Source organism: Mustela nivalis, assembly GCF_964662115.1.
Source record: "Mustela nivalis genome assembly, chromosome: 19".
Lineage (NCBI taxonomy): Eukaryota > Metazoa > Chordata > Mammalia > Carnivora > Mustelidae > Mustela > Mustela nivalis.
In genome coordinates, this window is record NC_139038.1 from 5,528,731 (window position 1) to 5,556,567 (window position 27,837).

The 27,837-nt window shown below is 41.7% G+C and overlaps 1 protein-coding gene across 2 annotated transcripts in view; it reads left to right on the top strand.

The window, feature by feature from the left end:
• LMTK2 (lemur tyrosine kinase 2) overlaps positions 1-27,837 on the top strand; it is an 82,725-nt gene that overhangs the window by 15,331 nt on the left and 39,557 nt on the right. For both annotated transcript variants that reach the window (XM_082712661.1, XM_082712662.1), the window contains exons 2-6: positions 8,434-8,555; positions 11,811-11,955; positions 19,809-19,882; positions 23,532-23,650; positions 23,831-23,918. In XM_082712661.1, the coding sequence (XP_082568787.1) occupies positions 8,434-8,555; positions 11,811-11,955; positions 19,809-19,882; positions 23,532-23,650; positions 23,831-23,918 (548 nt within the window). The remainder of the gene's footprint in view (positions 1-8,433; positions 8,556-11,810; positions 11,956-19,808; positions 19,883-23,531; positions 23,651-23,830; positions 23,919-27,837) is intronic.

Here is a 27,837-nt window from a genome sequence, read left to right on the forward strand (position 1 = left end):
GGGATCGAGCCCTGCATCGGGCTCTCTGCTCTGCAGGGAGCCTGCTTCCTCCCCTCTCTCTCTCTGCCTGCCTCTCTGCCTGCTTGTGATTTCTTTCTCTCTGTCAAATAAATAAAATCTTAAAAAGAAAAAAAAGTGGACTTTATGTCAGGACCAGTTTGGAAGATCTCTGATCCCCAACTCCCTTGAGTTGTTCCGAGTTCCCTTTTTCTAGTCAGCCCAGTGGCCACCGGTTTTAACTGTTAAGTAGACACATAAATCTCTCGTGAATTTCCGGAGGCCAGAGGGCAGAGAAGAGAGAACAGAGGGTGACATCTGCCTCTGACACTTGTCTCACTGATCCTTTGCATTCCCAACCTGCTGCTTCCTGGGAAGCCAAAGAGGAAGGCAACATATACTTATCCTGGGTGCTGCCCAAGATGGATCTCCTGCCGGGGTCGGGGGGTGCCCCTGAATTATTGGATGCACGGTGTTATGGACCTAACTGAGTTCCTGTCCATACCCAGCCCCCCAGAAGGTGACAGTATTTGGAGATGAGTGAATAAAGTGAATTCACTTTATGAGATGAGTAAAAAAGTGAATATATTAATATAAGGCCATTAACTCCTTAGTTGCTAATCTAATATGCAACATACAAAGAGATATCATGGATGTGCAGAAAGACCATGTGAAGACATAGTGTGAACACAGCTGTCTTCTGCAAGCCAAGGAGAAAGGCTCAAAAGGGACCAAGCCTGCCACACCTTGATGTTGCATGTCCAGCCTCCAGAACTGTGAGACATTGGATTTCTGTTGCTCAAGTCACTGGTGTGTGCGGAATGGCTAGGGCGGCCTGAGCAGATGAGTACACGGTGTGTTCAGACTAAAGAAAACTCAGAGTCACATCTTAGAAGGCATCTGTTAAGGTTCCTTTTTTCTTCCTCCTCTTATCAGTGTCCCAGTGGAGCCCCCCTTGTGCTCTGGGCTTTCCCCTCAGCCCAGCATGCCCCCGGGGCTGCCGCAGGGGAGAGGGCCCCTTTGCATTCCTCCCTTGTGGGCAGAGCGAACCTGCTCTGACAGCTTCCAGTGAAGGGCAGCTGTGTGGAGAACACAGGTGTGAATAAATACTCATTATCACAGGAGAACATCAGTTGGGGGAAGTCTGCTTTTGGAAAAAACTTATTTTTTTAAAGAAAACAACTGAATAGTTACATTACTGAACATGAATTGCAAAATGGGTAAACAAGGAATGTGGAAGTTGTCTGTGACCTAGGGAATGAATGGTAAACTATTAATAGTGGGAGAAATCAGAACCATCCCAGTATAGGGCCTATTGGGGTGTGATTAGTAATGGGAGGAAAATCTTTGCCAGATAAGAGCATAAAATCACTGAAGGAATGCTACTTTTATAATCTTACTGGACCCTGGAAATAAAAGTTTCTTCTCATAACAAGTAGAAGATTTATGGATTTCTCTCTCTCTCTCTCTCTCTCTTGCTTATCTTCCCTCCCTTTCTCAAGCCTCTTAGTTGCTGTCTCTCTGACTCCATCCATGCCCCCTTCTGACCGAATCCAGGCTCTGTCCTGGGCCCTGGAGTCATTGCTGGAGTATACAGACCCGGTTGCTGACCCCATTTAGCTTGCAGTCTTGTGGGGAGGACACTTGGGCTTTTGAAACACTCAGTGCGAGAAACTCTACGGTGGACAATACAGGCGCACTGGGGCTCCAGAGGCGGGGACTCTGACCCGTGGAACTCCGGGGACGCTTTCCAAGTTGAGATCTGAGTGGTGAGGCTGCATTAGTGGAGGGGGTGTGTCAGTGCGGGAGGTTCCTGGTAGGGGATGTAAACTTGCAGACTCTGGAGGGGCAGAGGATCTGCCTGGATGGGCTGAAGAGTGGTTCGTGGTAGATGAAACTAGATGCAGCAGAGAGTTAGGAGTGATGAGAGCCCAAGGCAGGGGCTTGGTAGCTGATGACGGCGGACGTTGGAACTTGTTACAGAGTGTGGGCATAAGGCTAAAGACCGTGGGAAGCCCCAGGACAAAATTCAAGAGCTGTAGAAGGATATAACAGCCTCTCCTCATCCCCCAGCCACCCGGTTTCCCTCCCCGTTGGTGGCCACTGTTGGCCAGGAGTATAGCACTGTGCACGCGCACACTGTTCTGATCTGTTCTCGTTTTGTCTTGTTTTCTTTTTAAACATATATCATAGAGATGGTTTGACTTGTATCCCTGCTCCCCCAAAGTCATATGTCGAAGTCCTAACCCCTGTGACCTCAGAGTGTGACCCTGTTTGGAGATCAGGTCTTTACCAAGGTAATCAAGTTAAAATTACATCTTTAGGCCCTAATCCAACATGACCTTGTGTTTATAAAAAGGGGAAATCGGGATGTGGAGACAGATCCGGAGGGAAGACCAGGAGAAGGGGACGCAAGGAGAAGATGGGCATCTCCCAGACGGCGGGAGAGAGGCCCTGAGTGCTTCCTTCCACGCAGCTCTCAGAAGGGGTCAGACCTGCCAGCACCGGCTCGTGGGCCTTGATGCCCAGTTTGTGGTACTTTGTTAACAGCATCTCAAACTGATACACGCTCCTAGAGGAGGCAAGAGTATAGACTGTAAATTGTTACATCTATTCCCCCCCCCCCATTTAAACTTTTTATTTAATGGATGTGAAGAAATTCTTTAATAAATGGAAAACTTCAAACATACAAATCTGTGCAAGACCGGACAGACACGACTATTCTGACCTCCCCTGTGGCTTTCACTCAGCCTTTGTCAGCTCGTGGCTGTCCTTTTTCGTGCTAGCCCATCACTTCACTGCCCCATACTGTCTGAAGCAAATTCCAGGTCACTCTCTGTAAGAAGGTAAGGGACTACTTTTAAAAACATAATCACGTTATTATTATCACTCCTAGGAGCAGTGAGTCATACTTCCTTAATATGGTCAGTTACCAGTGTTCATTCAGATCTCCAGTTGTCTCCGATGTCCTGATCTTTTTGAGTTCGAGTCATGACTCCGATGGTGCCCATACCTCGCAGTCGGTCGCTCCGTCTGTTCAGCTGTAAAAATTTCCTCTTCACATCTTTCTCCTTAACGTTCCTCGCAGCCTCTGCTGTGCCGATCACATTCTTGTGCTGGTATTTGATATGTTCCACAATTCTCTTTCTTTCCTGTGAATTGGCATTTAGAGCTAGAGGGCTCGTCAGATACAGGCTTGGTTATTTCGTTATTGTTGTTTGCTTTCAGTCTCCGGTTTAGCAGGTGGTGGTGGTTGTCTGTCGGGAGGCACTAATGTCCGGTTGTCTCTTTCTGCATTATTAACTTGATATAAATGTCACATTCAGCAAAATTATTCTCCTGTTTTTGTTCTTTTCTAAGCGACTATTTAAAAATGTAAACACCATTCTTAGGTCGCAGGCCGTACCCAAGCCAACAGTAGGCAGGTCATAGAGTCTCCGGATCCATGTTCCAATGTATATACATATTTGTGATGGAATAGGAAATATGTATTTGGCCTTTGTCCCCTTTCCTGGCACAAAACTCCTAAAACTGTTGTAATTTCCCCAGTGATGAAGTGATAGGAGCATCTCTAGTTATTAATAACAAGGCCCTTTCAACCACACTTGAGTTTATGCTAATGAGGTGACTCTTGGGTGTTCCTTCTAAAGAGCTTCAGGATGGGGAGTGGTCAGAGGAACAAATCAGGGGATTAAATGGTTTGAATTTACCACTGGATAACCAAACAGTAAATATGAGAAAACTTTTCTATAAAAGTGTATCAGCTCCTGACTGAGGAAAGAATAACAAAATTAGAATTATTGGCATTTTTAGTCCCTAATGGGCTTCCACAAACCATCACTTGTTTTTAATCTGTGGTCCTTAAGAAAATTTTATTTAATCCAAAAACGGATTCACAAGTAACTCTTTACTTAATTACATAGGAGTTCAAGTTCTGATGGAGGTTCTAGGCAGGGATTTATAATGGTTGAATTAATAATCGGGTAGTACTCCTGGCTTACTCTGAGTCATTGCCGTGAAATTGCATTCTCCAAATTACTGGTCTATAAAACAGGTAATATATACCCACCTCTTAGAGTTTCTCAAGTTTTCTGCTTATTAAATCAAGCGCTAGATATCTATTAAAGTGGTTTGAAAACTGTAAAATGAAAACTCACAGAATGAGCTTTAGAGATGCCAAGTATTTTTTAATCAGTGTCTTGGGGAAACATACTAACTACTCCAAACCTCTAATTATCCTTGTTCTCGGTTGTAATCTGTAAAGCTGCCTAAAAGAGTAGAGACACCCCTGTGGTCATTGATGTTTTTCTTTAGTAGGTGATTGGTTCATTTTATGTATTTCTGAATGCTGTAGGCTGAGAATGTGGAAGGAAAGCAGTCTTTCTTCATAGTTTCCTAACTGTTGTAATCAGGAACCTTCCAGGGGCCCAGTTTGTATTTTGAACCGCTGGGGCCTGGGGATTTTAGTTGTCATTCCTCACATCTAGAATTTGCTTCCTCTCTGTGGTTTGTGCAAACGCATCTTAGCCTTCCAGCCTATTCACAGATGGGTTTGATTTCCTCATGTTATGGAAGTTTTCCCTTCACTGGTACGTTGAATTTTTTAAAGAACAGTGCCTTGGACTCATCAAAAGAAAAATTACAGTAAATAAAATACTCTTTAAAAGTGGTACAGCTGTAAAAATTTCCTCTTGAGCCTACCTGGTGAATTTCTTCTTAGGTGGTAATTTGTAGAGGCCTTTTGGTGGCACTGGAGGACGGGAGGGTCCGTAGACCTCACCTACACGGAAGAAATCTCGAGTTTGGGAGAGCAGGTGCCCCTGCAGTGTTTTAACAGAAATAAGTACATTATCAAGGTGGGGCAAAACGCCTCGTAACTAGTTATTTTTAACACGAGTCTGACTTTTCATGCCTACCTAATGACTCACAGAAGACAGTTTTATGAACCAGATAATTGAGCTGGCCCACAGGCAGTGCTCATCAAATTTTATAATAAATAGATAGTATGTGATGATAAAAAATTATGGGGGAAAAGGTAATTTAATACCCACTTTGTGGCGTTTGGAGGAGAGCCCTAGAAGTATGAGCTTTTAATTAATAGCAATGGACTTTGGTTCAAAGGACTTAGGTTAAGCTGTTTTTAAGTATTAAAAGTTAACCTCCTTGAGGCAAAACCATGTGGTATCAAGGGAAGTGAGGGGGGATTTATTCTCAGCACCCCTGGATCCAGAGTCTGGCCCTGCCGCTTTCCCGCTTTGTGTGTTTGGACTTATCATTGTCCTCGTGTGGTCACATCCCCTCAGAGGTGTTGTGACCATCAAATGGAGTAATATTATATTTTATCAGACCTCAGATATGATTGATTATGACACACCCTTATTTTTGTGCCATTAAGAAAGAAGAAATGCTGCCAGTTAAACCAGCTTTCTTTGGAGTGTAAGATGCCCCTGACATTTAGGAAAGTTAAAGTGAGGTTGGACCAAACGGCATCTTAAAAATCAATAAAATACAGTGTATTATAAAAGTGCTTTGCTGCCTAAGCCTCAGGAGTCCTATTTAATCGTCATTATATGAGTCGAGGGAGTGAAACAAAGTTGTCAGAATAAATACCGGTGGGAAGCAGAGGCCCTGCAGGATGAGAGAGCAGGTAGCTGCCGGAAGGAAGAGAGGAAGTGCCGTCTGTCTGGGCCCCCGTTCACAGAGAGCTGCTTCTTAGTGGCTCTCCGCTTCGTACTTGGCTTTCCACGTTGCACACGGGTGTCTGATTCGGGAGTCTTTGCTCTTAGGGGCAGCTGACTTTAGAGGAATCACCAAGTTATTTTCTGTGTTCAGTGTATGGATTTTCCTCTGTTTTAGATTTTTTGGTTTAGAACTTGAGATTTTTCTTCTTCTTCTTCTTCTTTTTTTTTTTTTTAGGATTTTATTTATTTTAGAGAGAGAAAGCATGCGTGCACGTCGAGGGAGGCACTGAGGGAGAGAGAATCTCCAGGGGACTCCCTGCCGAGCTTGGAACCCGATGTGGGGGTCGATCTCACGATCCTGAGATCAGGACCTAAGCTGAAATCAAGAGTCAGATGCTTAACTGATGGAGCCACCCAGGCTCCGTCTGGGGCTTGCAGATTCTTGACAAGCCTTGGTTAACTGTTATTTTTTTAGTACAGACTTGAGCAAGGCTTCAGCCAGCCCGAGTCCTGCTTGCAACAGCACGGGTGTCAGCGTTGTCATTTCCCAGAGGGACCTCAGGAATTTAGTCCTGTTTGCTCTTGATTTTAGACTTCTGTGCTCTTCACTGAGGTCATGCTATATACAGAAATGCGTTTTGCAGGGCACCTGCCCGGCACAGTTAGTTAAGCATCCAGCTCTTGGTTTCAGCTCAGGTTTTTGATCTCGGGGTCATGGGATCAACTCCTGCATCGGGCTCCATGCTCAATGTGGAATCTGCTTGAGATTCTCTTTGTCTCTCAAATAAATAAATAAATCTTAAAAAAAAAAAAAAAAAAAAAAAAAAGGATGTGTTTTGACCACAAAGGAGTTTGGTTCTTACTTTCTTCAGGTGGTATAGTTTCACTTCAGGAAAATGGTGACATCATTCCTTTACTTGTCTCCATGCTTCCTCTTGGTGCCCTGGAACATCAAGCTTACCTGTATATCACAAAAAAGCAAGTGGGGTGGGGGAGTTTATTTCTTAATCAAACACCACTAGGTGAGACATCACAATTCACCCTAACAAAGAAAAGCTTCAGAACAGCCCTAGTTGAAAATGATGTTTTTGGGTTTTTTTTTAAGATTTTACCTAATTATTTGACAGACAGAGATCACAAGTAGGCAGAGAGGCAGGCAGAGAAAGGGGGAAGCAGGCTCCCCGCTGAGCAGAGAGCCCAACGTGGGGCTCCATCCCAGGACCCTGACATCATGACCTGAGCCAAAGATAGAGGCCTTAACCCACTGAGCCACTCAGGCGCACCGAAAATGATGTTTTCCACATAACTCTTTACTGAAAGTAAAGTTGCGTTTTGTTTTGTTTTGAAAAACACTTTTTCGTTCTAAGCTGGAGTCCCCCCACTTGCATGCGAAACCCAGGCCCCAGGCTTCAGTTTGCAGACCCCTGCTCTGGTAGGAGGTAGGAGGCTGCTTACTAGACCAAGGTTCCCTGAAGAAGTGGCTGGCTCTAAAACTGGAGTGGGAATAATAGAAAAGTCTGGAGCTTCTGGTAGTACCAGAAAATGAGACAGTGTTGGAGAGAGGGAAAGATGTCCAAAAACCCCGTAGTCAGCTTGAAAGGGCCAAAGCTGGAATAATTTGAGCTACAAAATAATTTTAACAGTGGACTATAACCTAAAGAATATAAAATAAATGTCTATGAGTTCATAGTTAAATAATGACCAGATAAATAATTGAAGGAGAAGCGACAAATCCTCCTTATGGAAGAATTCCAAGTAATAAGTGTAGAAAGGACGAGGGAATAGAAGATCACCGTTAGAATGTTATAGTGGTAATTATGGCAGGTAAAGCGCAGAGACAAAGTGCCAAGCTTTAGGGAGACACGGGGTGTTTGCACAGCCTCAGAATGTTTACCAAATAAGATTTTCTGTGGCATTTTTAACATCTATCTGCAAGTTCTGTAGTATTCCTCCTTCCAAGGTGTGCAGCTTAAATCCTTTCCCCAGTGAGTTCCTGGATTTCGTCACTCACTTTTAAGGAATACATGAAGGGGGAAATTGGTAACTTCTCAGTGGTGACACCTGGGCCAGGAGTTGGGGGGTTCACATCACTGGGAGTAAGTTGTGCCAGTGCTGTGTGCTCCTGATGTGATGAGAAGAATAGTTTGCTCTGGTATTCTAGATTCTTCCTGCCTGTCTGTAACCTCAGTCCAGTCATTAAGCAGACAACATCAGGCAGCCCAGACCGAGGAACATTCTACAAAATGCTGACTGGCACTCTTCAGAAGTGTCCAAGTGACGACACTCGAGGGAAGAGTGAGGAAGCTCAGGGCCTGGAGGAGTCAGAGGGGCAGGAGGAGTGAGTGCAGCGCTGGTAGACTGGGTTAGATCCTAGAAAAGAAAAGGGATGTGGGAAAACTGGGGGAAACCCAAGTAAAGTTGGAAGTTCATTTAATAGTGCTGTACCGTTTTGATTACTTTGCTGTGAGGACATAAGATTTGGAAGCCCGGTGAAGGGTGAATGGGGGTGCTTGGGGTGTCCCTGCAGCACCTCTATAAATCAAAAATTGTTTCCATATTCAAAGTTTTTTTTTTTTTTTTTTTAAACCCTGACTTCTTATTCTGGATTGGTCATCTACTTCCTCTTCAGCATCTAGGCATTATTTTCTTAATTCTTGGGTGGGAAATCTATTGATTTGATTTCATATTAAAGTTGATTCTGGAATGTCCATGTTGTTAATGTGCTTTATACATTAATAGTTCTTTCTCTTTCTAGGGGAGGCACCTGCTGCGGAAGTCTCATCTTTTGTGATCCTGTCTGTGTGCAGTTTTCTGGTATTAATAGTGTTAATTGCAAACTGTGTATCCTGCTGTAAGGACCCGGAAATAGACTTCAAGGTGAGTGCAGATGGTGGGAACACTTCAGCTCAGGTCCATGATCCCAGGGTCCTGGGATTGAGCCCCACATCGGGCTCCCTGCTCAGTGGAAAGCCTGCTTCTCCCTCCCCTACTCCCCCTGCTTGTGTTCCCTATCTTGCTGTGTTTCTCTCTGTCAAATAAATAAAATCTTTAAAAAAAAAAAATCCTCTGATATATTTATCAATAGATAGATGGGCTGCGTAACACCCAGGGCCTCGGGAGCAGGGGCGGGCAGAATTTTTCTGGAAGGGCCAGACAGTAAATATATTCTGCCATTGTAAATAGGCAGTCCTGGTGGCTGGATGTTCTCTGTCACGACCCCTCCACTTCAACCCCACCATTGTCGCGCTTCCTCAACATGGGCATGAGACACAAAGCCTCAGGTTGTGGCAGTGTGCCAGTAAAACTGTATTTACAAACACCAAGGTGGCTTGGATTGGGCCTCCAGCTGTAGTTCGCTGACCTTGCTTCGGAGCATTATCGACAGTAACCACTTGCCTATTTTAATTTTCGCCAAGTGAGGAATACAGAGTGATTGAATTCACTTGCTGTGAGGCCTGTAAGGAAAAGCAGGCTGATTTTTTTTTTTCCCCTCCAACTTTTATATGCTGGTGCATTGTGGTTGTGAAGATTATCGAGGCCAAGGGATCCCTAGTGTGTTTTGCGTATGAGAAAGAGCATCTTCCATTTTACCTGAACCCTTGAGTTCTCGGTGGAGGAGAGAGAATGGTACCAGTTGTAAATTCTGGTGTGGGTAGGGGGTGGTGGGGAATACTATAGAAGGGCTGATGTTTGAGCTGCAGATGGGTGGAATCTGCTGGAAACCAAGTGGGATATCACGCTGTAGAGTTTAACCATATGCCTGCTGGTGTGCGTTAGGGCTCAGCAAATACTCGTTAAAGAGGAATTCTTGAAGAAAAAGAAGGAAGCACACAGAGAAAATGATCGCTACTGTCCAGCCCTGCCAGTTGTCCAGGGGGCCCCGAGGACCACTGGTTCAAATTGCGGGAAAAAGCTGTCTTCTAGCAACAACCCTCTTTTTAGTGGACGCATGAACCTTCTTTGTAGACCTCACACTGTTTCTGTGTTTTCTCTGCCTGAGTGTGACTGCAGCTCCGAGAGATAAGATGTGTTGTCCTTTTGGCTCAACACTAACATTACACATGTGGAAAGATGAGAGCAGAGGGAGGCTGAAGGAAAAGACGTACTAGCACAGGCCATTTTCCCTCGAAGATTCTACCTCAAGCATACATAGGGTTTTATTCACAACTTCAGCCCCCAGGCCCTAGAATCACTACAGACACATCTGTGGGAACTTAATGACTGCATGGGGGCACGGTGGTAGGCAGAGCACCTCTGTCCCTTGACCCTCAGTCTTGCTGAGGGACTGTGTACAGATACCTTGTCTTCTGGGGACAAAGATCAAGTGTGATCAGTGTTGCTGAAACTGAAAGCCAGGCTCTCTCAAATGTCGTGATGCCTCATTCTTGCCTTCGATTGTTCTGACCCGACTAGGTCTCAGTATTGATCAAGGGAGTTGATTGTGATCAGTGTTTCTGTCAGGTGTACCCAGATGGTTCTGGTGCACGTGGCCCCAGGAGCACACAGTAGAGAGGATCCTCTCCAGCTGTCTAAGCCATGACTGAAGGCGAGTGTCCATTCCTTTAGATTTAGAACTGGGCAGTGTTAAGACTCGGTCCCTTGGAAGTCCTTTTACAGACCAGGAAGCTGCTGCCTCGCAGTGGAAGCGACTTGCCAGAGTGTATCTGGGCAGCCACTTGATATAACTAGAATAGTGACCCAGGCTTCTCTGTAGCCCCGTGTTTATTATTACACTGCTTTACTTGTCTGAATCCTCAACATCATTGGCTGCCCAATGGTATGTCATGATGCTGCCAGGGTTTCGAGTGGCATTGTTTTTAAGGTAGGAGTGATGGATAAAGTGGAGTTTTTTGGTTTTGTTTTTAGATTTATTTATTTTTAATTACCATATTATGTATAATTTGTTTCAGGGGTACAGGTCTGCGATTCATCAGTCTTACACAACCCCCAGCACTCACCACAACACATACCCTCCCCAGTGTCCATCACTCAGCCACCCTATAAGATTTTATTTATTTTAGAGAGAGGGAGAGGGAAGGCAAGAGCAGGCGGGAGGGGCAAAGGAAGAGGGAGCGAGAAACCCAAGCAAACTCCGTGCTCAGCGTGCAGCCCAACACAGGGCTCGATCTCACGACCCCAAGATCAGACCTGAGTCGAAACCAAGAGTCGGACGCTCAACCGACTGTGCCATGCAGGCACCCCAAGTCTTTTTTTAATGCGAGAAGCTTTAGGAATGTCCAAAGGGGAATCGAGCAAAGCTCTTGCATTCAGAGGTGCTTCACGGATTGAAGTTATGGTACTTGTTCATCCTGCCCCCTCTCTATTACAGATAGCAATAAATGTCCTAATGCATTTGACAACATAGATGACAGATATGAGAATAATGTCCCACAAGCATGTGAGAACATATATACTATATCAGAGAAATCTACCCTTACAACTCCTGGTTTTTCCCTTGTAGGGGTTGGAGGTGCAGCCAGGGGAGTTTTAAAGTTAAAGAAAACCAGACATTCTCTCTGTGTTAATAGTACATACATGCCACACAGCTTTAGACCTTCATTCAGACACCGATGAGTTTTCTACCCAGTTTAGTAATTTTTCTAATGTTACTCTTCCCAGAGAAACAGGACTTCCAAGAAAATATCTTCCCTGAGTCTTTTAACTATCCTTACCTTACCTTGATTGAAATCCTATTTCAATTAGATGCTCATATAGCGTTTTAAAATAAAACAAATCTGTTTGGATTCCATATGCAAAGAGATTTGTGAAAGTGAATAATAAAGTATAGCTAAACTTCTAGTAACTTAAAATTTCCAACCTAAAAGAGTATTTCCATTTGAAGTTCCATGGTCATTTTAGAAAAGTTTGCATTTAACTGCAAGCTCTCAGTTGAAGGAGTTGCATAAAGTATGTATAATTTATTTTTAAACCTTGTTGATTCTGCTGTTTGGCATTGGAGAACACAATTATATATATTTTTTACTTAAGTAGGTACAAACCGGGGGAAAAATTTAAGACTCTATGTTTCAGATGAGTGAGTAAATCCTTTGTCTCCGATGTTAGCATATGTTTTTAATATTTGCTCTCAGGCTGGTTTATATCAGATATAACCTTGCTCCTCTTTTATTTTAGGAATTTGAAGATAATTTTGATGATGAGATCGATTTCACACCACCAGCAGAAGATACTCCCTCCGTTCAGTCCCCGGCAGAAGTTTTCACACTTTCAGTACCAAATATCTCACTACCAGCTCCGTCCCAGCTCCAGCCTTCTGTAGGTAAGGCCTTATGTCCCAGCGTCATGGTTTCGTGAATCGTTTCTCAAGAGGTGAGAGTGGGAACCTTGATGCTAACCATAAAAATGCTTGGATTGCCTCTCTCTTCTGCTTGCTTATTTCTCTTCCTCCTGCTCCCTGAGGAAGCTGAATTGTAGTGGTCTGGTCCAGTGCCTGCCTGTAAAAGCTGAGTCCTCTGCTTTTGGCCCCTGAGTCTGAGATCAGAATAAACTGGTCTCCTCTGTTCATTGAAATGGAACACATTGCTCCTGGCCTTTGCTTTTGTAGTTCTCGTCACTGCTCGTCTCGCTGAGTAGGACACTGCGGTTTTTCCCCCGGATGTCCTGTGTTTGGGGAGGAGGGGTATATTTGGATATGTGAGTTGGATTGACTTTTCATCCTGAGGTAGAGGTTTGGTTAGATGTTGATTGATTTATTGTTGTAAGATAGGATATGACTGGCATTTTGAGCATCGGGGATCTCTGAGATTTCTAAGAGAAGGCTGTGGGGTCTTTGTGCCATTCCTGCCTCTCGTGGTTCTGCATGCAGTGGTGTAAGTTGAGGGCAGCGTAAACCTGAGTTGATTGCACTGCTGTAGGCCTACGTGACTAAGAGAAGACATAAGATAAAATATGACACAGCTGATGCATTTCCTATAAAATATCTGTATGGTTAGGTATATTTAATATATTGCAACATTAAAAAAACTAACATGTAGTATTTACCTTTAATTTTAGTAAATAACAATACCTTTCCTTCAACCAAAATAGTGAAATTTAACAGGAGTTTAACATACCCTTGGGATCACTTAAGTAACTTAGGTATACTTCTCTCTAGATGGAAGTAATTTCTCTTCTCTTTGCTTTTTTTTCTTTTTTAAGATTTTATTTCTTTATTTGTCAGGGAGAGGCAAAGAAACAACACAAGCAGGGGGAGAAGCAGGCAGAGGGAGAAGAAGGCTCCCCTCTGAGCAAAGAGCCCAATGTAGGACTCGATCCCAGGACGCCGGGATAATGACTTGAGCCGAAGGCAGCTGCTTAACTGACTGAGCCACCCAGGCGTCCCTTCTCTTCACTTTCTTGATCATAGGCTTTCCTTTGTACTTAAGGGAGACCCTGAGGGACTTCTCTAGGGCTTTTATCATCTTGGAATCTTAACACTAGTGAATTCATTTCAAGTAATAGAATCCTGACTCAGATTAGCATACACAGAAAGGGGACCTTTTTTGATGCTAGAACCAGGTGATGGGAAGAGTAGGGGTTAGGCAGACCTTAGAGGCAACTGGAGCTGGGAACTTGGACACCATCATGCTTTCCTTTGTTCAGTCCTTGTTTCTCTTCTCTTTGCATATCAGCTTAAATCCTGCACACCACCTTCTTTCCTCGGCTCGGAGTGTGGCTGCTGCCAACTCCAGGTTCAGATCCTTGTAGCTTTACTACCAGACGAAAGGAACATCTCTCTCCTCGACCAGAAAGAAAACCCTTGGAGAGCCATTCTGGTTGGCTTCCCCTGAGTCTGGCAGTGTTGACCCCTTACTGTGGACAAGAAGGCATGACAGAGAAGAGCCTGATGACTTCTGTCCAAGATATAGTGGGGATGGACCAGAGCACAGTCATGGGCACAACAGAAATGGCAGTGACCTGGAGAGCCATCCTCATTACATTCCTACAACTTTCTGTGTTTCTAGAACCCTCTATTCTAAATTCCTTCTTAATAGGAAGAAATTCTTTTCAAATTCTCTGCACAGAATAGTCACAGAATATTTTTATGATCTTGGGATAGAAAAGGGCTTTCCAAGCTTGACACCAAATGCAGAAACATAAAGGAAAATATTGCCAAGTTTGATTCATAAAATGAAATATTCTATATGGAAAAAGACACTAAACAAATTTGACCAAGTAGTAAAAATATTTGTAAACAACAAAGAAGGTAAAAAAAAACAAACCCTCATATTATTAATATATACTAAGTTTACAAACAAATGTAGAAGAAGAGGAACACTTGAATAGGAAAGAATAAGTCAAGGATGTGAAAGGAGAAATTCATGAAAAGAAATTCAAATGGCCAATAATAAATAGGAATTCTATTAATTAAAGAAATACAAGCCTAAGGTAAGATGATAACAGCTAAACAGAGATGAGAAGAAAGGAAGCAAGGTGGTGATGGTTGAGGGGAGTGTGTGGGCAACAGGCCCTTGGACACTCCCTGCTAGCAGGACTGTAAATTGATAAGAGACATTCTTTCCCAAGGGTAGTCGGTGATAATATGTATCCAAATGTGTTTACCCTTGATCCTGCAGTTCCGCTCTCAGTAATTTAGATCAGTATGCAAATAAATACCTACAAAGGAATTTATTGCAGCATCAGGTTATAAATGTGTGTCGGTAATAACTTGCTAAGTTATTTTAAGCCCATCCAGTGAAGTATTATGTAGTCCTGTAAGAGGAGGAAAGGTATTCATGATAAAGTGAAAAAAAGTACACCATATATTCAAGAGCAAATCTAGAAGAAACTCTGCATGTTTTTCCTTTATTTTCTTTTTAAAATGTATTTTATTTTACAAATACATAATATATTCATACAGTTCAAAAATCAAAACATAAAAAGGTATATGTAGTGAAAAGCCTCTAATCTTTGAATCTGACCTCAGCTCCTACCTTCACTCTCTGTACATAACCACTCTTCTTTGTTTCTTATACATCTTTCCAGACTTTCTTGATATAAATATTCTCATTTACGTGCCCCTTTCCCCCCACTGCCACAAAACACACACTTTTTTACTCATGGGACACGGTAAATGCATTATTATGCATCTTGCTTTTTTCACTTACAGATGTACCTTAGGGATTTTTCCATATGCATAAAAAGAGTTTATTTATTCCTGCTAACAAACTTCTACTATTTAAATTGTATGGACTTAGCACAATTTATTTAACCTATTAATGGATATTTGGGTTGTTTCTAATCTTGTGCTATTATTTCTAATCTTACGCTATTAAAAATAAAGCTTGTACCTGTGTTGTTTTGCTCATTGATGTTGGGCTGGTATATTTGTAGAATAAATTTTCAGAGGCGGTCAAAGGTACATAATTTGGGGGAATATTGCCAGCTTAAAACCTCCACAAGGAGTTGTGCTAATTTATGTTCCTGCTATTTGGATGTCAAATGATATATCTATTACTATTGAAGCTAAGTTGGTATCAGTTCAAATTAGATTGTTATAAATTTAGAGTGATAACTGTAATCTCCATGGCAACCACTAAGAAAATAACTAGTAAATATGGAAACAGAAAATGAATAAGAAATCAAAATGTACACTAAAGAAAAATTAGTCAAATATACATGAAAAAAGAATTTTTTGATGTTTCCTGATTTTAATACAGCCAAATTTAACAGCCTCTTAAGCTAGAAATGCAATCCCTCTCTCTTTTTTGGTAATTTTTAAAATTAAAAATTTTTTTTTAAAGAGAGCTTTTTATGTCTCAAGAAATCCTTTCCTCTTCTGTGGTCAAAATGATACTCAACTATTTTTTTTTCCTACAGTGTTTTGAGGTTTTGCTTTAACATTTAAATTAATTTAAATCCATAACCCACCTTGAGTTAATTTTTGAGTATGGTGTTAGGGAACCCATGACTCTTTTTTGGTAGATTACTGTGCTTTTCTCAGCTTTCTTCACTGATTGGTCCTTTCATTCTTCTCTGCTTTTTAGTTCCATATGTAGGGGCGCCTGGGTTGCTCAGCCAGTTAAATGTCTGTCTTTGGCTCATGTCAGGATGCTGGAGTCCTGGAATCAAGCCTCACGTCGGGCCCTTGCTCACTGGGGAGTCGGCCTCTCTCTCTGCCCCTCTCTCTTGCTCTCTCTCTCCCAAATAAAAACAAAACAAAAAACCCACCATATGTGTATGTGTCTGTTGCAGGCCTTCTGTACTATTTCAGTAATTTGTCACTTCCTTGTTCCAGTACCACATGGTCTTAATTATTTAATAGCTTCACAATAATGATGTGATTTGCAAGTTTTTCTCCCATTCTGTGGGTTGTGTTTTCACTCTTTTGATAGTGTCCTTTGATATGCAAAAGTTTTAAATTTTGATGAAGTCCAATTTATTTTTTTCTTTTGTTGCTTGTGCTTTTGTGTCATACTTAAGAAACCTTTGTCAAACTCAAGGTCATGAAAATTTTTACCAATATTGTCTTCTGTTACTTCTGTAGTTTTACCTTTGAAATTTGGGTCTTTGACCCATAAATATTTGTATATGGTATGAAGTAAGGTTCCAGGTTCATTCTTTTACAGGTGGGTAGCTTGTTGCCCCAGCAACCATTTGTGAAAAGACTGTTCTTCCCCCATTGGCTTATCTTAGCACCTTGTTGAAAATCAGTTGATCATATCTGTTTGTGTTTATTTCAGGACTCTCAATCCCAGTGATCTGTATCTATCTAGCCTTATGCCAGTATCACAGTGTTTCGGTGATTATAGCTTTGGAATTGATTATAGCTTATGAATCTTCCAACTTCGTTTTTTAAGAATGTTTTGGCCATTCAGTCCCTTGAAATTTTATATGATTTTTATTTTATTTATTTTTTAAAAAGATTTTTTATTTATTTGAGAGAGAGAGAGAGAATGCACACACAAATGGGGGAGCAGCAGGGAGAAGGAGAGGGAGAAGCAGACTCCCCGCTGAGCAGGGAGTCTGAGACATTGGGGATTAATCCCAGAACCCCAGGACCATGACCCTAGCTGAAGGCAAACGCCCAACTGACAGAGCTACCCCACGTATGAATTGTAGGATCAGTTTTTCCATTTCTGCAAAATAGGCCACTGGGATTTGTGTGTTTACCATTTTGATTCCCTTCTCATTCCCTTTTGTTTATATTTTTTTAGATATTTTCTTAGGGATCACAACTACCTTCAATTTATAACAGTTGTGTTTCAATTGATACCAACTTTTAGCATCAGTACCATATAAAAACTCTGCAATTCAGTCCTTTTATGTTATCACAAATTACATCCTCATATCTTATGTACCTATTAACATAGATTTTTCTTTTTTTTTTAAGTTTTTTTTCTTTAAAGATTTTATATATTTGTCAGAGAAAGAGAAAGAGCGAGTGAGTACAAGCAGGGAGAGCAGCAGGCAGAGGGAGAAGCAGGCTCCCTACTGATCCAGGAGCCCACTGTGGGACTCGATCCCAATACCCTGGGATCACAACCCAAGCCGAAGGCAACTGCTTAACCAACCAAGCCACCCAGGCATCCCAGATTTATAATTTATGTGTCTTTTAAATCACATAGGAAAATAAAAGAAGAGCTGCACTCCAAAAATACAATAATGCTGGCTTTGATATTTACCTCTGTAGTTTTAACAGTGATCTGTATTTGTTCATATGACTTCCAGTTACTGTTTAGTGTCCCTTTACTTTAGCCTGAAGGACTCCTTCCAACATTTCTTGTAGGGCAGGCATAGTGGCAGTAATCTCCCTAAACTTATGTTTATCTGGAGATGTCTTAATTTCTCCTTAGTTTTTTGGAAGACAGTTTTGTCGGGTATAGAACTCTTGCTTAATGGTTCTTTTCCTTCAGCACGTTACAGGTGACATCCTGCTGCCTTCTGGCCTCCATGGTTTCTGGTGAGAAATCAGTTGTTAATCTAATCAAAGATCCCTTATATGTACAAGTGGGTCCCTTTTGGTGCTTTCAAGATTCTCCATCTTTGGTTTTTGATGGTCTGATTATGATGTGTCTCAGTATGTGTTTCTTTGAGTTTATCTTACTTGGAATTTGTTGAACGTCTTGGATGTGTAGATTCATACCTTTTATCAGCTTCAGACCTTTTTTTACTGTTATATATTCAAATATTCATTCTGTCCCCCCTTCCCCCTCTTTTTCTGGGGCTCTTATGTGGATATGGTTCCTTGGTGCTGTCTCACAAGTCCCTTAGCCTCCACTCATTGATTTTTTTTTTAATTCTTTTTTCTTCTGCTCAGCCTGGATAATTCTATTTGAACTCTCTTCAAGTTCACTGCTGTTTCTCTCTGCTCCCGTCTTTGGTTGAACCCCTCTAGTGAATTTTTTTGTTTCAGTTATACTTTTGGCTCCAAATTGGCATTTGGCTCCTTTTACTAATCTGAATCTACTTACTGATCTTTTCTACTTATCAGGACATCATTCTCTTGGTGCCCTTTAGTTCTTTGTCCATGATTTCCTTTTGCTGTTTGAGCGTGTTTAAGACAGTTGATTTAAAGTCTTATCTGGGGGGTGCCTGGGTGGCTCAGTGGGTTAAAGCCTCTGCCTTTGGCTCAAGTCATGATCCCAGGGTCCTGGGATTGAGCCGTGCATTGGGCTCTCTGCTCAGCAGGGAGCCTGCTTCCTCCTCTCTCTCTGCCTGCCTTTCTGCCTACTTGTGACCTCTGTCTGTCAAATAAACAAAATCTTTAAAAAAAAAATTCTTACCTTATAAGGCCACTGTCTGTCTTTTCTCAGGGACACTTTCTTTTACATTTCCTTTGTACCTGTGAGTAGACCATGCCTTCTTGTTTCTTTGCATGTTTTGTACTTTTTTGTTGAAAATTGGACCTTTTTGAATAATACGATATGCTTAGAAGAAGAAAGAAAACAACAAAAAAAGCATTCTTTGGGTCTTTGCAGTTTAGCTCCATCTTGGGACACTCCTCATCCAGGCTACTTACAGCTCTGCCTTAGTCATCACCTCCTGCTTGTGCTGGGCATGACCTGGCTAGAGATGAAAGTTTATTTCTTCTCAAGCCTTCCATGAGCATGTGTCCTTCCCTGGGCATGCAGGTGACTCTCAAGGTTCCTCTGTATATTGCAATAGCTTTTCAGAGCCCTTGTTCATCTCCCAAATCTCACTCCCCTGCTTTTCCACTAAAGCTTTCAGCGTGTCTACTGTTTGCCTCTACTGTTACATTTTGCCCCAGATAGAAGTGTTGTCCATTTGGCTTTCACTGTTTTTGAGGAACTTTTTATTTTTAAAGATTTTATCCATTTATTTGACAGAGACACTGCGAGAGAGGGAACACAAGCAGGGGGAGTGAGAGAGGAGAAGCAGGCTTCCTGCCGAGCTGGGAGCCTGAAGATTGGGGCTTGACCCCAGGACCTTGGGACCATGGCCTGAGCCAAAGGCAGTTGTTTAACAACTGAGCCACCCAGGGGCTCTGAGGAATATGTTTTTGAGGAACCCTCTGTCCTGATAGAGTTCTGAGTTTGGTGAAACCAAGGGAATGTGGCAGTCCCTCAGGGAAACTTCCAGAACAAGAAAACACAGTTCCTTGGGAATAATAAGGCTCATTGCGCTCTGTCTGGAATTGGGTTTCACACTAGAATATGTGCCATCATGAAGACTGACTGCTGCGCCGGGGGCTGGGATGGGTGGGGCCTTGATAAATTCAAAGACACAGAGAAATTCTACCCTGTTTCAGTGGCCTTTCTTCTGGTTTGATTTGGTTTCCAGAAATCATTGACTGTCTTCCAAAATTCTGGGAAGGTTGACAATGACAGATTTTGACAAGATTTTCACCTCTACCGTGAAGCTAAGGACTAAGTAAAAACCACTGGAATGGTGATTAGTGGCTATAGGAGAGGGGTTAGATGAGAAAACAGAGAGCAAAGTGTTAAAGATAATCAGGTAGGAAATGCATTCAGAAAAATATTGTCAGTTTTAAAACTTGAAGTGATTTTGGCCATATCAGTTTGAAAATGATGGTATGTTTATTTGAATTGATTTCTACCTTAATTAGCACAAGCTTTAAATTTATGTTTCTGTTTATTCTTTAGATTATATATTTAATATTTTATTTCAGTTAAATGCCCATATTTATTTTTTATATTCTTTTTCCTACAGAAGGTTTGAAGTCTCAAGTTGCCCGCCACAGTCTAAACTACATTCAGGAAATTGGAAATGGCTGGTTTGGAAAGGTAAAATGTTGTTTACATCTTTTTTTTTTCCCCTCCTACTTACAGTGTTTAGAATCTAAAGCTAATGAAGAGTTGTATTGTAGAACATTCCATATTCTCTTAGTTGCTATGGTACCAGTTAAGTCTACTCTTTGCACCCTGAAACCACACAGGAATTTGAACTTCAGGGTTTCTAGGTGTATGCCTTTTTCCAAGAAGGTCTTTTATTTATATATCAGGTACTTTTCTAATTGTTGGCATAAAACAGTAAGAAGGGATGAGAGACTGGAATTTTAGAAGCTCTTTATCCTCCTCAAGGCAAATTATTTGTTTTTTAATTCTTCTCCCTTTCTCCCTGCTCTTCCTTACAATACTTAAACCACTTTAGAACCGTCGATACATGGTTTTACTACAATGGAAACCATGGCAAAGGTCTGTCCTCTATTTCTCATAGGCTGTCAAAGGACAAATCGAAACAGTGTCTTTTTGGTGTTTTTACCAAGGGATATTCAGAAGGAATAATCTTATTATCGCAGCTATTTCTGTGATGTAACTAACAGTGGTTCCGTGTCAAAGGTTCCTGAGTGGCGATTGCCTCATAAGCAGGGTGGTCAACACAAGAAGAGGTGTTTGTTCAGTGATCAGCCATCTTGTGCGTCTTGGCTTTCCATCAGAGTTGTTTGTCAGTCCTGTGTCTTTGATGTCATCCAACCTTTATTAGTGACCAAATCTTCTAAGCCATTTAGCAAAACCTGTTGTGCATCACATGTGCTGAGGGTTCAGTGTGGAGGAAGGTAGGTGAAGTCCTGGCCTGTGTGGCAGCAAGCAAACGAGAACCCTGGCCCTGATGAAGCCGAGACCGCTGGCTGTGGCAGGGTGTTGTTGTGGTGTGGCGGCCAGTGATCAGACCACAGACAATCAGGAGTGGGAGACGGGCTCAGAGGGGTGTGGGGGAACCAAGTGATGTGAGGTAGAGTATATGCATTTAGGGACTTTTACTCAGAGTGAGCTGGGAAAGTACTCCAGTGTCTGAGAGAGGACTGCCGCAATCTGGCTTTCCTGTAAAGGGATCACTTGGGCGGTTATGTGATGGAAGACGAAGGGGAAGGTGGGAAAATTGGTCAGAAGGCTGCAGTAGTCACAACAGGGGGAGATGCAGGCAGGCTTGGACTTGAATGACAGCATGGAGCCGTGAGAAGTGGTGTGTGTCAGTGTGGATTTTCAGACACGAGCATGCGGGACTGGAGGTCGGTCAGATGTGGAGTCTGGAGGCGGGGAATCAAGGATGGCTGCTTATGGCCTGATTGGCGGGAAGAACAGAATTGCTGGCACGTGAAATGGGAAAGATTAAGGAGAAGCGGGCATGGAGGAGGAAGTCAGGAGGTCGCTTTTGGTTAGGTTAGATGGTATGGCTGTTAGGCATCCAGATGGAAGTACGGAGTGGGCAGTTGGGGTATACATCTGGGGCTCAAGGGAGAGGTTCCAGGCCAAAGATACACATTTGGGAGAGCTCTGTCTATAACTGGTATTCAGAGGTATGAGACTAGTTGGAATCACCAAGACTGTGAACGTCAAAAAGAGGGGGAGGCACAGGACCAAGCCCTGAGGGTCTGCGGCAAGGAGAGGTCAGCGCAGGTCGGTGATGGAAGCTGAGGTGACAGCCAGTAGTAGGAAGGGGTGCAGAAGAGTGGGGTGTTCTGAGAGTCTGTGGAAACGGAGGGCCATGAAGATGAAGGGTAGTAAATGGTGCTGGCAAGCTAAGATGAGGACTGGGAGAGGTAGGGCCCAGCACGTGAGGGCCATGGGGTTGTCATAGAGGCTGTAGAGAGGTCATGTGCTCACATGTGGTGGGCACAAGGGAGAAAGTGGAGACAGCACATTTAGACAACCCTGTTGAGGAGTCTTACTGTAAAAGAGAGCAGAGAAATGGAGTACAAGCTGTTTGGGACCATCCGAGGGCCAAGGGAAGGTGTTGGGTTTTTGCTTTGTTTTTGCTTTGCTTTGCTTTGGTTTTTATAGGATGTGCTGCTCTTTTAGCCTCTTTACATTACAGTGGGGAAACTGCTAATGCAGGAGAGAGGAAGGTTACTGTAAGAGTGCTCTTGAAAAGGGGATAAAAACAGCGTGCGGATACAGGTGCAGGTAGATTTGGTGTTAAAATGAGGACGTTCACTTCTGGATATTTTATTCAGTGAATAGTATATGACTTGGTTAATTATCAGAATTCCTTGTTCTGTTTATTGTTCTGCCTTTACCTTCTTTTTTTTTTTTTTTTAAGATTTATTTATTTATTTATTTGACAGACAGAGATCACAAGTAGGCAGAGAGGCAGGCAGAGAAAGAAGAAGGGAAGCAGGCTCCCTGCTGAGCAGAGAGCCCGATGTAGGGCTCGATCCCAGGACCCTGGGATCATGACCTGAGCCGAAGGCAGAGGCTTTAACCCACTGAGCCACCCAGGCACCCCATTCTGCCTTTACATTCTTAATAAACATGTTATATTCTGTTCAAAGCCTTACTGTCTATTTCTAGGGCATTAAAATTAATCTACTTGATAAAACTATTAAAAACTATTTTAAAAAGAAGGCTTTTAGTTTTGATCATTCTTAATTTAAATAAAAAGTTTTACTTATTTTCGTCTTAAATATTATGTTTTGAAATGCCTTTGTATTGTCCAGTATTTATATTTGTTGTTTTACTTGTAGTGTGCTTTTATTTTCATTCATTTTTTAAAAAAAGATTTTATTTATTTGAGAGAGACAGAGAGAATGCACACAAGCAGAGGGGAAGGCAGAGGGAGAGCAGGCTCCCCACTGAGCAGGGAGCCCAATGCTGGGCTCAATCCCAGGACCCTGAGATCATGACCTGAGCTGAAGGCAGACGCTTAATAACTGAGCCACCCAGGCGTCCTTTTCATTCATTTTTTAAAAAAGATTTATCTATTCTAGAGAGAGAGGGAGAGGGTGAGAGCACAAGCAGGAGGGGCAGAGGGAGGGGAGGGAATCCCAAGCAGACTCCGTGCTGAGCCTGGAGTTCAGTGCAGGGCTCGATCCTACCACCCTGAGATTGTGACCTGGGCCGAAATCAAGAGTCAGTTGTGCAACTAACTGAGCCATCCAGGCACCCCATTATTTTCATTCATTTTATATTCTGTTCACTTCAGTGTCATATTTTTTTTTCTTGTGTTTTGACTGAAGTTTTAGTATAAGATACAGGTCTGGAATAATTGGAATGCCATAGATTTTTAAAGTTATAATGCAATGAGAGTGTATTTGTACGTTGCCTGTGTATCAGTTTACTTTCTCTTATGTGAAGGAGACAAAATAACAAAACCCAGTTGAAGTGTTTTGGGAAACATTTGAGTTATGTTTGAACTGAACTTATAAATGACTCTTCTGTGATGTCATTGGTCATATCCGTGAAAGTATGGTACAATTTTATAATAAATAAAAAAGAAATACAGATACGTGTATGAGTGCTTCAGTACCCAGTGAACAGTTTCATACTGAAAGAAAATGGTTTCATTTTTCAAGTTTTTTTCTGAGGTAGTATTTTCATTGCAGAAGGCCTAATTGTTGCTTAATTTATTTTCCCGTACTCTGTTCCTGATAGTAAGACATACTACTTTACCATTTCGAAGGAAGTGAAGTGAAAAACTGTTCTTTGGTTTTAGGTCCTCCTTGGAGAGATTTACACGGGCACCAGCGTAGCAAGAGTAATAGTGAAGGAGTTAAAAGCAAGTGCAAGCCCAAAGGAACAAGATACTTTTTTGAAAAATGGAGAACCTTACTAGTAAGTAAACCTTAATATGCATTCTGTAAACATGGTCTGTAGTCTGTTGGAAATCACATCTTTAAAATGACTTTGCTATTTAGCATATTTTAGTCATCATGAATTTAAAATTTAGTTCACTATTTGAGCAGTTCTGCTAGCATGCTCCCTAGTGAACAACACTGTGATTTTATTTTCCAGCATTCTTCAGCATCCAAATGTTCTTCAGTGTGTTGGACAGTGTGTAGAAGCAATTCCCTATCTCCTGGTGTTCGAGTTCTGTGACTTGGTAAGTTTTTAGTGGGAATTCAAGGTCAAGCATTTAAAAGGTTTTATCCAAGTGATTTTGACACATAGAAGTGGTGGATGAGGGACTGCTTTCACTTCTGCCCCCTGTTTTTAAAACTTTGTGATGTACTACGTCATTGCCTTTGAAAATACTATCAACTGACACTTAACGTGTTTTATATTCCACCCCTATGCTAAGCTGTTTGCATGCATTACATTTAATCATATTTGTCTACACTTTATATATAGATATATATGTATATATGATTAAAGTAAGGTTCCCAGAGATGAAGAGAAAGTTGTTTATCGAGTACATGGCAGAGCCAGAGCGTGGATTCAGGATCACCGTTCTGAGCTTGAGGTCTTGACTCAGCTAGGCCCTCTGAAACACTTTTCCCATTAACGTAATCTTACAGAGTATTTGTGACCTGTCAGGTTTTTATTGTTTTATTTTTATTTTTTAAAGATTTTATTTATTTATTTGAGAGAGAGCACAAGAGAGAGTGAGCAAGCAGAGAAGGGGATTGGGGTAGAGCAGAGGGAGAGGGAGAAGCAGATTCCCTGCTCCACAGGGAGCCTAACTCAGAGGCTTAATCCCAGGACCCTAAGATCATGACCTGAGCCAAAGCGAGATGCGTTATTAACCGACTGAGCCACCCAGGTTTCCCGACCTGTCAGGTTTTTAAAATAGTGAATGTGTGTGCCATTTATATTTTAAATAAAGAGGTGATTTTTTTTTAATTTATTTATTTATTTGAGAGAGAGAGAGAGAGAAACGTGAGTGAAGAAAGGTCAGTGGGAGAAGCAGACTCCCTGCCGAGCAGGGAGCCCGATGCAGGACTCAATTCTGGGACTCCAGGATCATGACCTGAGCCGAAGGCAGTCGCTTAACCAACTAAGCCACCCAGGTGCCCCTAAAGAGATGATTTTTTTTAACTGAAAATTAATAGCCTCATTTCTTAGCATGCTCATATTACTTACTGAGATTTATAGTTGGAAAAACTGTTTTTATACAGTTTTTATGAATAATAACTTTTATGTGAAAATTTCCTGTAATCATCTGTTTTTAAAAGCTGAGTTTTAATCGACTTCCTTGCATTGTCTCAGTTTTCAGAACATTAAAACATTAAGACTATCCACAGAAAAGTGGGAGTACATCAGGATAAGTTCCCAGTTAGTTCAGACAATATTTTCAACTGGTAAAATGGAAAGAGAGCAGCAGCCATTGTGGATTTTTGTTTTAATTTCTAAATGTGATTCAAATATTACGCTCATTGGCAAAGGTGGTTAATTCCAAAGAATATTTCCAAAGAAATATTAATAACCTTGGTCTATTAGTTTTCATTGGGTTATATCAGAATAACCCCCAAACCTCAGTGACTGATAAGAGCAGAGTGGTTCTCACTCACCTTATGCGTCAGCTCTGGGGCAGCGGCATCTCCCTCTTGGGCTAGAGTCTTCTCCACCCTGGGATCAGTGTATTTTTTTTTTAGTATCTGTAGGGTCCTGTGGGAGGTGGCTGGGGGTGATGTGTATTCTGGTATTCTATACGGGTATATCTCAGTGGCTCTTTTTGGGTCACGTTTGTGAGCTTGTTAGGTCTCCTCATCCATCTGATTGGGGAGGGCATTGGTAGAGGAGTCTGAGTCTGTTTTCTGTTTATTTATGAGAGACATAATTTCCTTTGATTATGGATTTTCCATATTATTCCAGTTGTATTTGCTTTGAGTGTTGAATCAAGGATACCATTTAGACTTGATACACAACATCTTGTAATTTTAAGCTTTTATAATTACGAAGGGTCTCTTTTTAAGCGTTACTAAGGATTAAGTCTGTTTTTACTGATACTAATATAGTTATCCCAGCTTTCGTTTGGTTAGAATTTACGTGGTTATCTTTTTCAGTCCTTTTCTCTGGTTTATTTCACTCTAAATAGCCTATTATTAAAATTCTGTTAATTTGTCAGTCTTGATCATTTAACATGATCATGTACTCCATTTATGTTTATTATATCTATGAGATATTTGGAATTTTATGTACCTGTTTTATATTATTTTTCTTACCTACCTGTTTCGGTTTTTTTGTCTTGCTTTTTTGCTAGCCTTCTTTTGGATTCTTGATTTTTTTTTTTAAAGATTTTATTTATTTATTTGAGAGAGGGAGTGTAAGGGAGAAAGAACACGAGCCAGGGGAGTGGGGTAGAAGGAGAAGCAGACTCCCTGCTGAGCAAGGAACTTGATGAGGGGCTCTATTCCAGAATCCTGAGACCATGACCTGAGGTAAAGGCAGATGCTTAACCTACTGAGCCACCCAAGCTCCCCCACTAGATACCATTCTTAGTTTTTTTGTATGATTACACTGGAAGTTATAATGTGCATATGTAATTTTACTAAGTCTAAAATTAATATTTTAACCCTCCTCCAAGGAAACTGGGACGTCAGAGAGCCCTGAATGCTTATTTGTTGAACTGCTGCTGTGGAAAGACAGGGGGATACAGAAGGAAAGTGAGGTCCTTGTCCTCTAGAGCTTCTCCGTAGAGGGAGTAGACATGTGATCATTGCTATTTAGCCTGATAAATTATTGAATGGAGGCATGAGAACTAAGACGGAGGAGTTCTCAGTGATGTTTCTGATAATTTTATTGCATGTATATTTTGTTTGGATTATCTCAGTATTTTCAGTTATAATATTTATCGTCCTCAGTTATTACAATATGAGAATGGCTTATTTTAATGGCCTCAGGGTGACCAGTGTTGGGTGATTACTGTGCTGCCAGCACTTGAGAAAAAAACATAAAGATGGAGCTTTTTGTGACGAGAAAAGTGTGCTGTCGGAGTTCTTGTTTTCTGAGACACTCTCTGGTGGCTTTTCTGGATCCTTAAGCTCTTGTTTTTTCTGAGTGAAAGTCACCACAGTCTATGTGAGTTGAACATAATAGAAATGCGGCAAGAAGCGAATCTACTTGAAATACAAGGTTTCTGGGTTAATCTCTCTCATACTACGGGTATTTCCTATTCCTCCCCCTCCCTGAGTGTTCCTGGAAGTTTGTTAGAGGTGGTCGTTGTCCTGGAATGGGAAAGGCCCCTGGGTGCTCAGCTTGATGTTTCCTCTGAGTGGTTCAGGCAATGGATTTAGTTTTTGTGCTATTTTAATTTATTTTTTCACAAAGTTACCTGTTCTTTTTGGGAGGAAGAGTTTAACCAGCTTTGTAAAGAAACTCAGAGACATAACAAAATACACAAACAGCACCTTTATAATCCTCATAAATACCCATGGTAAGATTCTTGAATATTATTTTTATCTTTATCATTATACATTGTTTTTATAGAAATATAATAAATACATGCTTTTTGTTAACAATTTTTTAAAAGATTTTATTTATTTGAGAGACAGAGGCAGGGAGAGAGGGACAAGCAGGCTCGGCTCCCTGCTGAGCAGAGAACCCGATGCGGGGCTTGATCCCACGACCCTGGGATCATGACCTGAGCCAGAGGCAGACACTTAATCATCTGAGCCCCACAGAGGCCTCTGTTGACATTTTTTTAAAAAAATTTTTCCCCAGTACTTTTAGGTTTCACATTTAAATGTGTATTCTCCAAGTACTTTGAGTATTCAGAGAATATGAACTTGCCTATGTTGTACTGGCTTTCGTATTTTGCAGTGAAGATTATGCAGACAGCTCTCCACGTTTAAGAGCTATGACTTCTTGAAACATATTTTCTGTGAACTTCCTAAATCATAATGGGGACATGTCCACTCCTGAGGGCTAGATGTGTGGAAGGAGCCCTCCCCCTCACCAGCAGCTTTCGTTAGCAGTGCAGACTTCATCGCTATCTTTAATTCAATAGTGGTACACTGGTCAACAGTAAAACTTTAAAAACAATAATTGTTTCTGAACAAGTTAAAATAGAATTACCATCT